The sequence below is a fragment of the Lethenteron reissneri genome, chromosome 59 (genome assembly GCF_015708825.2).
Source record: "Lethenteron reissneri isolate LAM-NWPU_2019-01 chromosome 59, ASM1570882v1, whole genome shotgun sequence".
In the NCBI taxonomy this organism is placed as follows: Eukaryota; Metazoa; Chordata; class Hyperoartia; order Petromyzontiformes; family Petromyzontidae; genus Lethenteron; species Lethenteron reissneri.
In genome coordinates this window covers 4,707,174-4,722,523 of record NC_083837.1, presented here as the reverse complement: position 1 = coordinate 4,722,523, position 15,350 = coordinate 4,707,174, and the positions used below count along the sequence as shown (strand labels likewise).

At 47.2% G+C, this 15,350-nt stretch overlaps 1 protein-coding gene across 2 annotated transcripts in view; it reads left to right on the top strand.

Annotated features, from left to right (window-relative positions):
* The first annotated feature begins 210 nt into the window (after positions 1-210).
* The window catches only part of LOC133357684 (glycine receptor subunit alpha-2-like), a 140,121-nt gene continuing 124,981 nt past the window's right edge, over positions 211-15,350 (top strand). For both annotated transcript variants that reach the window (XM_061575775.1, XM_061575776.1), the window contains exon 1: positions 211-702. In XM_061575775.1, coding sequence (XP_061431759.1) covers positions 638-702 — 65 coding nt within the window. In that variant the 5' untranslated portion in view covers positions 211-637. The remainder of the gene's footprint in view (positions 703-15,350) is intronic.

Genomic DNA, 15,350 nt, shown 5'->3' with positions numbered 1-15,350 from the left:
CCAGGACACACACACACACACACTCTCTCTGACGGACATCCCGTGTGTCCACTCGCAGTGGCCTGCGCATTAGGGATGCGAGCCGTGTCCACTCGCTGCTGCTGCTGCTGCTACTGCCTCCTCCTCTGTCGTAAATCTCTGGGTGCGCACCGCAACTGCAGCTCCGTGGTGTCCCTGGCTCCTCCCATTGCCTCTCTCGCTCTCTCTCTCCCCTCCGCTTCATTCCTCCTCCGCTGCACACTCAAACTACCACCTCTTCAGTCCACCACCAGATTCTTCTTCATCCCTCGCTCCACCTTCACTCGGCGGCGAGGCGCCAGCCCCATCGCGAGGAGGAGGCAGCGGCGGCGACCTTCCTGCTGCTCCTCCCGCCTTGCAGCAGCAGCAGTAGAATCAGCTGCATCATCATCAGCAGCAGCAGAATCAGCTGCAGCAGCACCATCGGCGTCGCCACTCGCAGCGCTCCAGCGCCAACACCGCAGAGTCGTCGCCCCCCCCCCTCCCCCCGCGTCTCTGGCGCTAGCGCTCCGCGTGTGCCCGAGCGGCGTGGAGGAGGAAGAGGAGGACGAGGAGGGAGGAGGGAAGAGGAGGCGATCGCTTCGGTCGCTGTAGCCGCCGCTTCGCTACCCGTGGAGCCATGAGGCGCCTCTCGCTGCTGCTGCTGCTGCTCGCCCTGCAGGCGCAGCTCGGTGCCTGCCAGCGGTGAGTGGCGGGGTCCTCCTCCTCGTGTGCCAGTCGCGAGTGTGGGGGGCGAACCCCGTGGGTAGGCACCCCGGGCACCCCACGAGTAAAGCCGTGGCCGCTGCTTGTGTCGAGACCTGAACGCGCGCGGCCTGTCCCTCGGAGTCGGGTGGGTGGGGGAAAAGCGGAGATGCCGAAGCGACGATTGTGAATCAGAATAATAATGATGCGTGCGCGCGTATTGATGGTGGTTTCGTGGCTTTCCTGGCCGCCTGCGATTTCAACTCCAAGCAAACGCAGCAGCAGCAGTAGCAGCAGCAGCTGCTCATCATCATCATCTACTGCAGCTGCTGCTGCGTTTGCTCGACGGAGCTCACCCCGTGCCACAAATGTGCGCGGCGCGCGCTGCTCTGAAGATCATCCTCGTGAGTCTGTCTCCGCGCACCTCCCCGACGTGGTACGGTGCGAAAGAAGTCCCGCGGCGACGTTGGCACGTGTGAGAGCGGCGGATGTGGTGTTCTTGTGTCGTGTTAGTTTTGTTTTACATCGTAGGGTAAATTTGCCGAGCCAGATGATTGCGTGCGTCCGCGGTAAGCGGGAGTGGTTGCATCGCCGTCTTCTGCACAGATCTCCAGAGTCCGTGGGTCTCTTTGCGGCTGTTCTGCAATCTGAATCGCCTGCGTAGATATTCGCGGCGAGCCTCTTGGGTCTCCACGTTGAGTCCTGTGACTTCTGTGTCCGAATCGATACAGAACGCCGTCACGAGTCGTCGGATCCATGCGTGAGTCCGTGGGATCTTTGTTGGATACGCGCGCGCGTCTCGCTCCATAGCACGGCTCTGATGTCGATGGAGATTGGTGGCTCTGAACCTGGGGGGGTGCACGCTCCCTCTGGGGGTGCGAGATGCCCTTTGGAGGGCCGTGGGATTGCGAGACGCGGCCAGATGTTTGTTTTGAAGGTTAAGCATCGAAACACAAATTTACGCACGGGTCACACGAGCGCAAAAACTACACTTTGTTTCCATCAAATCGATGTGTTTATTAACATCGGACACGTTTTGTTGTTGCGACGATTGGGAACCAAAGGGGTTGGCAAGGCTGCAGGAAAGGTTAAAGAGCCACTGATATGTGTAGCGCAACCTTGTTGTTGTTGTTTTGTTGTTGTCATATTGTTTACATCGAGATGGTTGACAACCAGATAATTGCGTCGGGAGTGGTGCGCGCGCACCCCCCCCCACTCCTTCTGTGCGTTCGTGACGATGCCCCCCCCCCCCTCGCCCCCCAAACTTCCCCTTCTGTGCGAGGCTTCCCACGGCTCAGCTCTTCTCTCTCGTTCATCGGTGGTGGCGACCGACCACATTTGCCGCACACCGCCGGAAGGTGGCGGGCGGGATTTCTGAGTTCTCGATTTGTGCATCGCAAAATGGATCTATGCAATGACACGGCACTAAGAGATTGACCGTGCCAGAGTGCCAAGTGACGCGTGGTGGTGGTAGTGGGTTACAGATTTTGCCGAACGCGGAGTAATGCCCCCCCCCCCCCGCCGCTTGTACGCTCTTCGTCATGACGTTTTAACTCTTCGCCATCTCTCTCCTGTCCAACAACCTCGATTGGGTCTTTCCCTCCGATATTCCGCACATTCCCACCGCTTCTTGTCGTTGGCATTGCCAACATCTTGAGATAGCAGTGCATTATGGGTGCTGCAGGGCATCTCAGGAGATGGTCCGTGTGGTTTGCTACTCCTGACCAAGCACATTGTTCTGTTGTGCAGCAGAAGAACACCCCACCCCATCCCCTCCCACGATTCCACGATTTAATGAGAGAGTTGCATCTTGTCGAGACCCCACTCTCTTGAAGCCATTTGGAACTGGGAGCCAGACGCGAGCTCCTCGCCTGGGGGGGGGGGGGGGGGGGGTGCAATTGCAGAGCCAGGATTTTCAGGTGGGGGGGGTGGCAACCCCTCCAGCAATGAAAAATGATAGAGGAGTTGTTACGAAGTAAGGACTTGCTTTTTATTCGACGCGTGTGCGGTGATGGCGCAGCCGTCGATCGAGGGTCAAATTCGAACCGCGTTGTGTGATCGGCATCGCGCTCGCTGAAGGTGAATGCCTTCAGGGAAGTCGTGTCCTGTATACGCAACTGCGCACAATTCTGTGAGTCGCTTATAACCGCTTTGCCGTCACTTATTGCCAATTATGGACTCAGACTATTGTCCTATCATCTCATAGAGTCCCTGGCACGTAATAATATACTACACAGTGGCAGTGGGGGTCGCAAAATGCCGATTTATTACTAATAAACCCCAATGTTCTAATCGAAATTAGGGATTTCGATCGGATTATTGGGGAGGCACATGCCCACATGCCCCCCCCCCCAATAATCGATTTCTCGCCGGGCTCCATTCAGCACCTTTAACTGTTGCTGTTACATTTGATTTTGTATGATTTTAGTTTACGTACGATTGTTTTTTTTGTACTGCGTCTGTCTAACTTTTCAAATCCCTCTGTACGTTTTTCACCAATGTCGGACCCCCAGCCTGGGACTTTTTGAATAAGAGTCGTCATAGCTGATCGAGTCCTTCCAGCTGAAATCAAATGTCTGCGTTAGTCTCTATGCCTCTACGTAAGTTTATAGGTCTCTGGGTGTGTCCATGGATGTGTAAGCCTATGAATATCGGTATGAATCTATGGGTCTCTGAGTCCATTAATGTGTAAGCTTATGAATATTGGTAAGAGTCTATGGGTCTCTGTGTGAGTCCATGAATGTGTAAGCCTATGAATATCGGTGAAAGTCTATGGGATTCTGTGTGAGTCCATGAATGTGTAAGCCTATGAATATCGGTAAGAATCTATGGGTCTCTGAGTCCATTAATGTGTAAGCCTTTGAATCTCGGTAAGAGTCTATGGGTTTCTGTGAGTCCATGCATGTGTAAGCCTATGAATATCGGTGAAAGTCTATGGGTTTCTGTGCGAGTCCATGAATGTGTAAGCTTATGAATCTCGGTGAAAGTCTATGGGTCTCTGTGTGAGTCCATGAATGTGTAAGCCTATGAATCTCGGTAAGAGTCTATGGGTCTCTGTGTGAGTCCATGCATGTGTAAGCCTATGAATATCGGTGAAAGTCTATGGGTTTCTGTGCGAGTCCATGAATGTGTAAGCTTATGAATCTCGGTGAAAGTCTATGGGTCTCTGTGTGAGTCCATGAATGTGTAAGCTTATGAATCTCGGTGAAAGTCTATGGGTCTCTGTGTGAGTCCATGCATGTGTAAGCCTATGAATATCGGTGAAAGTCTATGGGTTTCTGTGCGAGTCCATGAATGTGTAAGCTTATGAATCTCGGTGAAAGTCTATGGGTCTCTGTGTGAGTCCATGAATGTGTAAGCTTATGAATCTCGGTGAAAGTCTATGGGTCTCTGTGTGAGTCCATGAATGTGTAAGCCTTTGAATATCGGTGAAAGTCTATGGGTTTCTGTGCGAGTCCATGAATGTGTAAGCTTATGAATCTCGGTGAAAGTCTATGGGTCTCTGTGTGAGTCCATGAATGTGTAAGCCTTTGAATCTCGGCGAGTGCTGAGTACTGTTGCAGAGACAGATTGTAAATGTTGTGGCTTTGCTCTCCAACACAACAGAATGCTGTACTAGTGACGAATTGGCATGTTCTGTTTACTGACAACCCTTACTAGTTGGCTTTGTCGGGTGGTGGCGGGTTTAACGACGCATTTATACATTTAACCCCCAAAACATTTTGGAGACGTCGTAGCTCGTCAAGACTCTTTCGGCATTAATGAAACGTCCGTGCCCCTGTCCCGTTGCGTCTGAATGTCAGCAATACGCGATTTCTGCGGAACTGAAGCGGTCCGTAGAATGTGCTGTTGTTTTTATATTCTTGGGTCTTTCGGTAAAGTCACGTAGATAGGTTCAAAGAAAATAACAAAAAAACTACGTGGTCGTCTTCCTGATCGAAACGTCGTAGTTTTTTTGTAAATTTTTGTTATTTTCTTTGAACCTATCTCTGTGACTTTACCGAAAGACCCAATAATATGAATTCCTGCAGTCGCGAAAGCTTTAGGTCAAGATTTGTTGTCGTTTAATTCTGCTTCAGGGCAATATATAACGGGACCCAGAGCAAAGGCGAATGCAGCAACAATCGAACGGCCATTTGCAATTTGCAACAACGCAGGTCGCGAAAACTCGGGGAGTTAGGGGCCGTCCATAAATGACGTCACGCACCTAGGGGGGGGGGGGGGGTCAGACATTTGTGACGATGTGTGACGAGGGGGGGGGGGGGGTGAGAAATGTGACGTCACATCAACATGCGCAACTTTGAATAAATATAGACAACACGTTCTACTTAATTAAATATATATTTTAATAAATGTTTTCTCCTATAACATCAGAGTGCACCGGCACATTAAATACGCACTACAATGACAATAGTTTAAAGCGATTTGAAGCATGTTTTATATATTTTTTTGGGGGGGGGGGGGGCAGAGCTTTGTGACGTCATATTTGAGGGGGGGGGGGGTCTGACTTTTTGTGACGCCGTGTGACCAAGGGGGGGGGGGGGGTGGACGTTGCGATGCCACAGGAGAATTGTAACGTCCATAGTTTCGAACGAAAGCCTTCTCTTCTGCGGCTTGCGTTCTTCCACCGTTACAACAAAATAAAATAAAGGAATTAATATCCTGACGTCCGTGATAATACATCACGACAAATTAACTCCGGCCTCCCCAGCTCACTAATGTTGGTGGTTGATGGCAAGCCAGTGTGGGAGCCACGAGACTTAACAGAGACTCGGTTCGCGGTAGGGATATGTATACACCAGTGTGGATCACTTGTCACTCGGGCAGACATCCGCAACGTACGCGTGCGTCCTCCTATCCAGGGAGCGAGTAGCAGGGGACACGCAAATTACAGAATGTTCCAAGTACACGCCACATATTTTACAATGCGCTGCGCCCAAAATCGATGAGGCTGAGAAGGCGAATTGATAAATCCATATGTCACATTTTATAATTAGAATCGTTAGAATAATTAAAATTCCAAGATTCAGCAAATCGTGATAGCCACAAATTCTGTTTATCGCCTCGAATTCTTCTTGTTCTCCTGTGCTAAGATAAATACGTTCTAGATTTGAAGCTTTCGTGACTGCAAGGATTCATATTCTTAGGTTTTTTTTTCGGTAAAGTCACGTAGGTAAAATGTTTTAATTAATAAAAGTAAAATAAAAATAAAATAAAAATCACGACGTTTCGGAGGCAACACAAGCTTCCGTCTTCAGGTGGAACCGTCACAGCACGATCGCTGTATCAAGTGAGAGCTACTCAAGTGAGAGCTACTTGATACAGCAATCGTGCTGTGATTTTTATTTTATTTTTATTTTACTTTTATTAATTCAATTTTTTTTACCTACGTGACTTTACCGAAAAAACTTAAAAACATAAATGCGCTAGAACGAGATAGCAGGAGACCGTCAGAGCATTTTGCTCGTCCGTGTGAACGGTCCGCTTGAACGGTCCACGTGAACCATCAGTGTGAACCGTGCATGTGAACCGTGCATGTGCTCCGTGCATGTGAACCGTGCATGTGAACCGTGCATGTGCTCCGTGCATGTGAACCCTCCATGTGAACCGTCCACGTGAACCTTCCGTTCAAGCGAGGGCACGTGACAGGGTCCCCGGCTAACAACGGGATGGGTGTTCACCTGCGCGGCGCACTCTCGGTCTCGGGAAATATTTTGTACGGCCTAAACAATTTTGAACGGATGTCAGCGGCAACGTGAAGCTAATTTATTTCGACGATGCTGGCCCAACGGGTCGGAATCTAATGTTTGAATTAATCTCTGTGTCGTAAATCGATTGCTCTCCTCCCCGAAAAAAGTGGCGTGTCTCTGTTGGCTTTCTACCTGCCCGGCTGAAGCGAAATTCTAAATTCATAAACAGCCGCAACGAAACAACAGGCTCGGAGAATGGATACAGACGAGGGCGTGCGGAGGTGTTTGTGCTCCAGGGTTGGGTTTATTAATTATTTTGGACTAACAGTACAGTTGGATATTCCCCAAACACTTCGATGGTTTTGTGGGTCGCAGAGAGGACAGTAGCACTTGGCAAAAGATATATTTCAGAAAATGGGATCTGCATTGAAAAATAAGGAATTATAATTAAATAGACTTTTAAATAAATGTTTTCTCCTACAACATCAGAGTGCAGCGCCGCATAAAATACGCACTACAATGACAATAGTTGAAAACGATTTGAAGCATGTGTTCTATTTTTTTGGGGGGGGGGGGGGGCAGAGCTTTGTGACGTCATTTGAGGGGGAGTTCTGACTTTTCGTGACGCCGTGTGACGAAGGGAGGGGGGGTCTCAAAAATCGTCCAAAATCGCGTGACGTCATTTATGAACGGCCCCAAAGTCACGTAAATAGAAAAATAATAAAATAATAATAAATCACGACGTTTCGATCGCAACACAAGCAATCGTCTTCAGGTGCTTGTGTTGCAATCGAAACGTCGCGATTTAAAAAATATTTTATTATTTTCTATCTACGTGACTTTACCGAAAGACCCAAAGAGTATGAATTCCTGCAGTCACTAAAGCTTTAAGTCAAGATTTAAACTAATTTAATTTTATCAGGTGAGGCCCACTGAGTTATATAGCTATTTTTCAGAAGACGTTTGGATATCACAAACGACAGCTCAACGAAGCGGCTTATTATGATGTGGACGTTTATAGCAGCGAAATAGTCGAAACATATGTTGATTCTAAAAGTGTAGAAAATCCACACCACCACAGGGACAGAGAGAGAGAGAGAGAGACAAGAAAACTCCAAATATACAGCAGGCATCGCAAGGTTCAGGATCGAAACCCACGACCTTCTGTGTACCAGGCGAGGTAATTTACATCTCCTAGCCACCGATAATTAGAATACTGCAGTGTTGCATGTGCACCCTGCGTGCATACGACAGCTGAACAATTACAAAGACCCTGCAGAGCGACAAGAAATGTTTTTTTTCTTCAGAAGAACGATCGTTCAAAATTTCGCTGACTGACCGAAGTGTGTAATGTAAAACGCGTTAGGGTTATCAGCAGGGAGCGTGAGAAGAGCATTTATGAGAATCATTAGAGCAAGGCAAAGATAGATTTTCTGTACGTGTAATTAAAAAACGCGAGACTGGCTATGAACGCGTTTTTACTCGGAAAATTATAGACACTGTACAAGAAGCCAGGGCAAACGGCGAATTAAATTACTTAAGCAATTTGAACGATTGGATGCAACTGGGAGGAGTATCCGATGCAAAGTTCTTGATTAAATATCGTGGACGGTGATGAATGGAAATGGAAGGCCGTGTTTGGCCGAAACCTTTAGAGAAAGGACACGGCACACATAAGGGACTCCGAGCATCTGTGAACATCATTCGAGAATGTGTGGCGGCTTAGTCAAGCTGGTCTCGGATCCAAATGGTCTGTGAGCTGCGTTTGTATCTATTTCCTCCGTTCTCCGCACGAGAAAGGTTTCGCAAGGCAGCGACATCACAATTTTTTGACAGTATTCTCCAGCAGGGTAAAACCTTTGGAAGCCTTGTCTGGTGATTTTATTTGATTTCTTCCGGCCTACTGAAAATGATTCAATCATCTCAACTCTTCCCCTCCTCTTCCATGAGTTGTCACACGACAGCCGACGGTGGTGATTCTGGGTGAACTAATTCCACTGCTTTCCCTGGTCATGCCGATCGCTCCCGGGTAGACTCACATTGCTCTCCGTTAACCCTTCCCCGTTCCGAGACGCACTGCAAGTTGCAGGGTGGGTGGGTGTCCCGTTTACACCTCTGAATCTCGGAATACGCGAGCGGTTGAACGTTCATTTTATTTAGACAGGCGTAGCAGCGCCGCTGTTTTTAAAGACGTTGTTACTCACCGCAGAGAACTGTAGCGACGCGACCAGCCGCACTTTACGATAGCCCTGCGCCGACACTGTGCCACATGCCCTCCCGCATGGCCTCGTGGGAGCCTCGGACCGGTGAAGTTAATTTGTTTTTTCTTCCCGTTCTGTTCCGATCACATACACTTACGTCATTGGAACAGAATCCGAATAAAAACGGATGACGTACACGCAATGATGATGTACACATATCATGAGGTCTCCTTTGCCATTTTGACTGCAAGTATTGTGGTTAATGTCCTTGCAAAAGGTTTCAGTATTGTCGTCAGAAAAAAGGGGAAAAACCTTATTATTATGATGTACACATACGTTATCGGAAAGGGGAAAGGGTTAAGTCATCCTCCTCCTCCCTCCCCCTCCTCCTTCCTTCATTCTCCCTCCCCCTCCTCCAATGGCAGCGCATCACCGCAGTTCGAATCCCGGGTCGCGAAACCACCGCCGCAAAGCAGACGGGCGGAAGCCCGAGGTTCGCTGGACGTGGAAGACTTTAGAGATTTTCCCGACGCCCTCGAATCGATTTGAAATATATATCACGTGTCTCGTGAAGTATTTACAAAATGAACGCGCAAGGTCGAGAGAGAGAGCAGCAGCAGCAGCAGCAGATCGCGAGGTTCACTGGTACAATCGATGGACCCGTGCCGAATGACCGCAGAACGCCACGTCCCTACATGCGAAGATTAATCATCGTGTGAACCGTGCTCCAAATGGACTGAAACAAATGAATAATTTCACTTATAAAATGTATTCATCCCCTGAATCCTGGCTTAGCCGGGTTCGGCTGAGAGAGGTTTTTTCCTTGTCCACTCTAATCGTACTCCGAGGGGGGGAGCGGGCGGCCGAGACGCACGTGCTGTGCCCCGAACCTCGTGTTACCCGAGTTCAATTCCTCGCCCCACAGCTGAGAGCAGCGGCCAGTCGTCACGTGAACTGGCCCCGGGTCGACCACTCCCTTCACCACCAGCGCGGTGATGTACGTTGAACTTCTTTCGCACCGCACGTCACCAACCGTGCTCATCGGATGGTGCGGGGGAAGGATAACGAACTAATCGCAAAAAAAAAATAGTTCCAATGAATTTCGTTTTCAATTTAGCACAGTGGTGTAGTGTATAGTGTAGTGTATAGTAGTGTAGCGGTGAAGTATGCGTTAAATAAACCCCACGACCAGCATGGCATGAGCAGTGGGTTGACAAAAGGGTGTGTAAGTGATGGTTATTGATTTGAATTTCGTCACGTCACTCATGTTTGAGGCCGCTGTCTGCCTCGCCCTCACAGGGCAGATGAGCCGAGCAGTGACGTCGCGTTCGCTCGACTGGCATCACAGTCATCCTCTGCATCGTCACACAGCGGGAGGCTGGGGGAGAGAGAGGAGTGGGAGCATGGGAGGGGGGTGGAAGCCGCAGGGGAGGTGTGGGGAGGGAGGGGGGCGCCTTCTGGTACCGCAATACGATGAATCGGTCACAGACTCTCAGTTGCATTCAACTTGTTATTTGGGTCTTTCGGTAAAGTCACGTAGATAGGTTCAAAGAAAATAACAAAAAACTACGACGTTTCGATCACAACACAAGGGATCATCATCAGGAGGATGACGAGGAGGAAACGCTCGCTTGTGTTGTGGTCGAAACGTCGTAGTTTTTGTTATTTTCTTTGAACCTATCTACGTGACTTTACCGAAAGACCCAAAGAATATGAATTCCTGCAGTCACGAAAGATTTTTCATTCAACTTGTTCCATCGATTCTACTTCACATGGATGGACGAAACGAGGGAGCCGCGCTTTGGGATTCAACAAAACATTTTTGTTGTTGTTGTCGTTGTCGCGGGGGACATTGCAAGCGATGGAATAAAAGGCGCGCGGGTAAGGGACTCGACGGAGAGGGGGGGGCTGCGAGCCGCCGCTATCCTCGCCTCGACTCGTCCAGTGCGGGCAGAGTGTTTTGTTTCGGGCGATTGAGCCATCGGCAGGTTTGAGAATATCTTGCGTTCCGTAAGTCCCTCGCAGCGGTGGCGAGGTGTTAACTACCCCGCCCGGTACACAGGAGGTCGTAGGTTTGATCCTGACCCTGACGCCTGCTGTATATTTGGAGTTTGCATGTCTCTCTCTCATCATCACGGTGGCTAGGAGATGTTAACTACTCCGCCCAGTACACAGGAGGTCGTGGGTTGGATCCTGACCCTGACGCCTGCTGTATATTTGGAGTTTGCATGTCTCTATCTCATCATCACGGTGGCTAGGAGATGTTAACTACCCCGCCCGGCATACAGGAGGTCGTGGGTTGGATCCTGACCCTGACGCTGTATATTTGGAGTTTGTGTCTCTCTCTCTCATCATCACGGTGGCTAGGAGATGTTAACTACCTCATCTGGTATGCAGGAGGTCGTGGGTTGGATCATGACCATGACGCCTGCTGTATATTCGGAGTTTGCGTGTCTCTCTCTCTCTCATCATCACGGTGGCTAGGAGATATTAACTACCTCACCTGGTATACAGGAGGTCGTGGGTTGGATCCTGACCCTGACGCCTGCTGTATATTCGGAGTTTGCGTGTCTCTCTCTCTCCCCGTAATCGCGTGGATTTTTCTCCAGGTCCTCTGGTCTTTCCCCCCACATATTCAATCGACATCACGAGTTCAGGCTATTTGGCTGGTATAAATTTCCACCTGGTAAGCCACTTCGTTGAGCAATCATTTGTGGCCAGGTCGCTTCTGAAAAAAAAAGATCTGTGCAGCTCAGCGTGCCTTACCTGTTGAAATAAAAAATGTGTTTCAGTTAAATTTCACATTCACCAAGGAACGCAAAATGGCGTGGCACGTCGAAGTCAAGGTGGCCAGACTTGACTGCAGGTTTTCACGATTAAGGGACTCGTTGCGTTGCTGATTTCGCAAAGCCCCCCCCCCCCCCCCATACTCTTACCCCGTTCCTCTCGCCATCTGGGTCTCTGCCGGGCAGACCCGGCGCGGCTGTACAGGACCGCGGCAGGCAGGATTTTGGAGAGATGGTCAACCATAATAGAGGTTTTTTTGGGGTTAGATCGCGTAAATATATAAATGTGTCACTAAAATCCTCCAACACCCGACACAGCCAACTAGTGAGGGTTGTCACGTAAACAGAACGTGGACAATTCGTCACTAGTACAGCACTAGTGTATAGTGTAGTGTGTAGTAGTGTATAGTGTAGTGTATAATAGTGTATTGTGTAGTGTATAGTAGTGTATAGTGTAGTGTATAGTGTAGTGTATAGTAGTGTATAGTGTAGTGTATAGTAGTGTATAGTGTAGTGTGTAGTAGTGTATAGTAGTGTATAATGTAGTGTATAGTGTAGTGTATAGTGTAGTGTATAGTAGTGTATAGTGTAGTATACTAGTACAGCACGCCGGTGTTTCGGAGAACCAAGCAACAACATTTACAATCTGAGTAACGACGTTTTGCCAGTAACTACAACCAGCTTCATCAGGCGACAGCCAGATTTGTGGAGGAGTCCACTCTGGGGCTGCGGCCAACGTGTGTGAGGTCAGAGGGCAGGGCCGGGCGATTGCTGTGACGCGCACAAAGGATGAGGATGGAGGGCGACGACGCCGCTAGCGTGCACCGCGAGAGGCAGAGGCAGCGTCGGGGAGTAGCAGAGCTTAACGTGGGTCAGCAGGGTAAACACACGACAGGCAGCCCTACGTAAGCCAATAGTGGTAGAGCAGTTCAGGTTAATCCCTTTGCAAATTCCACAAAGCTCATTTACGCTCTGAACTCGGGGAGGGGGTGTGGGATTCACGTGCTCGGCACCCGCTAGCTACCCCGCTGCAATTGCCCGGACGTGGATGATTCGATTAACAATCGGTAATAGCTTGCTGTCCGCTCCGCACAAATTATCATCATCATCAATAACACCCTCGTATATTCAGAATTTAAAAAAAATATATTCTGCGTCAGCAGACCTCTGCGTTTGTGTATCCACATGTGAATACAAAAACAAGGTTACTGACCGGATCGATTTTATCCAGCGCTATTTGTTTATGCAAGCAAACCCCGTGGACTGGTTTTTGACCTTTTGGGCCTAATTAGCGGAGTTGGGCGTGTTAAACGAATGCCGATGGGTTGCCAGATGTCTTTGGCAAGAGCACTCCAACCACTTGTTCAACGTAAAAATCTAGAATTGTGCACACTCTCATTTTGCATTGCTGTGGGGCATTATGGGTAACAACGTTTTGCCGCACACGAACAGTTTTTCGTGGTTATACGTAGCAAAAAAATTAATCTCTTAATGGCCAGAAAAATACGTGCACAATGGTGTGAAGCAAATGTGGTTATCGATAAGCTTATTTGGAAATGAAAATTGCATGAATCCTGTTATCCCAATTTTTGTTTTCCCATTTACTGTGCTTGCGATTGATTATTCAAATTTACGAAGACTTCTTGGCAAACAAATGCCGATGGGTTGCCAGATGTCTTTGGCAAGAGCACTCCATCCACTTGCTTAAAATAATACAAAGATATAAAATTGTGGTACACACTCATTTTGCATTGCTGTGAGGCATTATGGGTAACAACGTTTTGTCGCACGAGAAACGTTTTTTCGTGATTATACGTAGCAGATTTTTTTAATCTTTTAATGGATAAAAAAAATACATTCACAATGGTGTGAGGTAAATGTGGTTATCGATAAGCTTATTTTGAAATGACAACTATTTGAATCCTATGATCCCAATTTTAGTTTTCTGTTTACTGTCCTTGTGATTGATTATTCACATTTACCAAGGCACTTGTGGCGCCATTTTTGACGGGCTGGATTGTCCTCGCTCAGTCACCGATGCTGCGACTTACTAAGCAAGTCACCGATGCTGCGACATACTAAGCTCGTCCATTGACATGCTAATCTCTCACAATACAATAGCCACTTCCACAGCCTCAGGGAGACCATCTCTAGCGCCGCCCTCTTACCCTGAGGCTTCACCCATCTCAGGCCTATATAAGACCTCGTTTCAGTAGCTTTCTCTCTCTCACCAGAAGACGGTCGCCTGTGTCGCGATCGAAACGTCGTGATCTATTAATTTTCTATCTACGTGACTTTTTACCGAAAGAACCAAAGAGTGTGAATTCCTGCAGTCATGAAAGCTTCAAATCAATACATAAAACACTCAACCCATGCCGGCAATAGCACTCTGTCCTTAACAAAAAATCTGACAGGCAACATTCCTTCTTTTGTCCGAAATGAAGCGCTGTTGCCTGAAACGTTGGCGATAATTTTGTTATTTTTTTACTTAGCGAATACAATTTTTCGTGTCATTTGTAATTCTGAACCATTGCCAATGCAGCAGCAGCAGCGTCACCAACACTAACTGGTTTAAATTTCGAAAAGAAGATCGATTGAGGTGTCAGTTCCACGATTGGTGTATTTAATTCACATCTAATAGACAGTTTCACGAATGTTTGTTCTCGCAGCCGGTCCCGTTTCTTGTTATCTCACGTTCACAGTAATCTCACCTGCTCCAGATCTTCCCTCTTTTCACACTCAAGGGCGGTGGCGTTTACTAAGTGTGACATTTGACACTTTTCTCCTCTTCATCTGAAGAACGCATTCATCATTGGGACTTGGTTGTAGATATGTTTCATAAAATGTAATTTAAAAAAACCAAGACGGATTTTATTTTAAAATTCACTATGTGGACTCTTCCATTGTCCATTTCCTCGATTCCTTAGAGTCCATATTCTTAGGTTTTTCCGGTAAAGTCACGTAGGTAAAACATTAAAATTAATAAAAGTAAAATAAAATAAAAATCACGACGTTTCGGAGGCAACACAAGCTTCAGTCTTCAGGTGGAACCGTCACAGCCACGACAGCTGTATCAAGTAAATAGAGTCCACAAACGTGTTTTGTAATCGTTATCATTTTGCCTAGCTCATTCCTCTTCTTGGTTCTTTCGGTAAAGTCACGTAGAAGGGAAGTAATAAAATAATAAAAATTAAACACAATAAAATAATTCTCACGACGTTCAACGTCTTGGTTCTTTCGGTAAAGTCACGTAGAAGGGAAGTAATAAAATAATAAAAATTAAACATAATAAAATAATTCTCACGACGTTCAACGTCTTGGTTCTTTCGGTAAAGTCACGTAGAAGGGAAGTAATAAAATAATAAAAATAAAACTCAATAAAATAATTCTCACGACGTTCAAAAACATAATATAATAATTCTCACGAAGTTCAATGTCGTGAGAATTATTTTATTATGTTTTTTATTTTTATTATTTTATTACTTCCCTTCTACGTGACTTTACCGAAAGAACCAAGAAGATGAATCCCTGCAGTCACGAAAGCTTTAAATCGAAATTTTATTGTGTTTTATTTTTATTATTGTATTACTTCCCTTCTACGTGACTTTACCGAAAGAACCAAGAACATGAATCCCTGCAGTCACGAAAGCTTTACATCGAAATTTAGCCCATTCCTCACTCCAATGGCAACTTATCAATTATATTCTCGTGTTTGCCTCTTTACATTCGCCGTAGAGTTAAAGCCGGCATCTATAAATATTGCAATGGTTTTTTTTAAATCCTTTATATTAAGTTCGCTTGCTTGCTTAGGACCGTGCAAATCTTTCGGTCGTTTTTTAACCCACTTCCCGTGATCCAATCGAGCTGATATTTTCCACACAGACTCGTTGTGCGTGACAATTAATGTTCGTGAAAATTTTTTTCCAAAATGTTACACTTTTTAGGACAAAAATATATTTAATTACCAATTG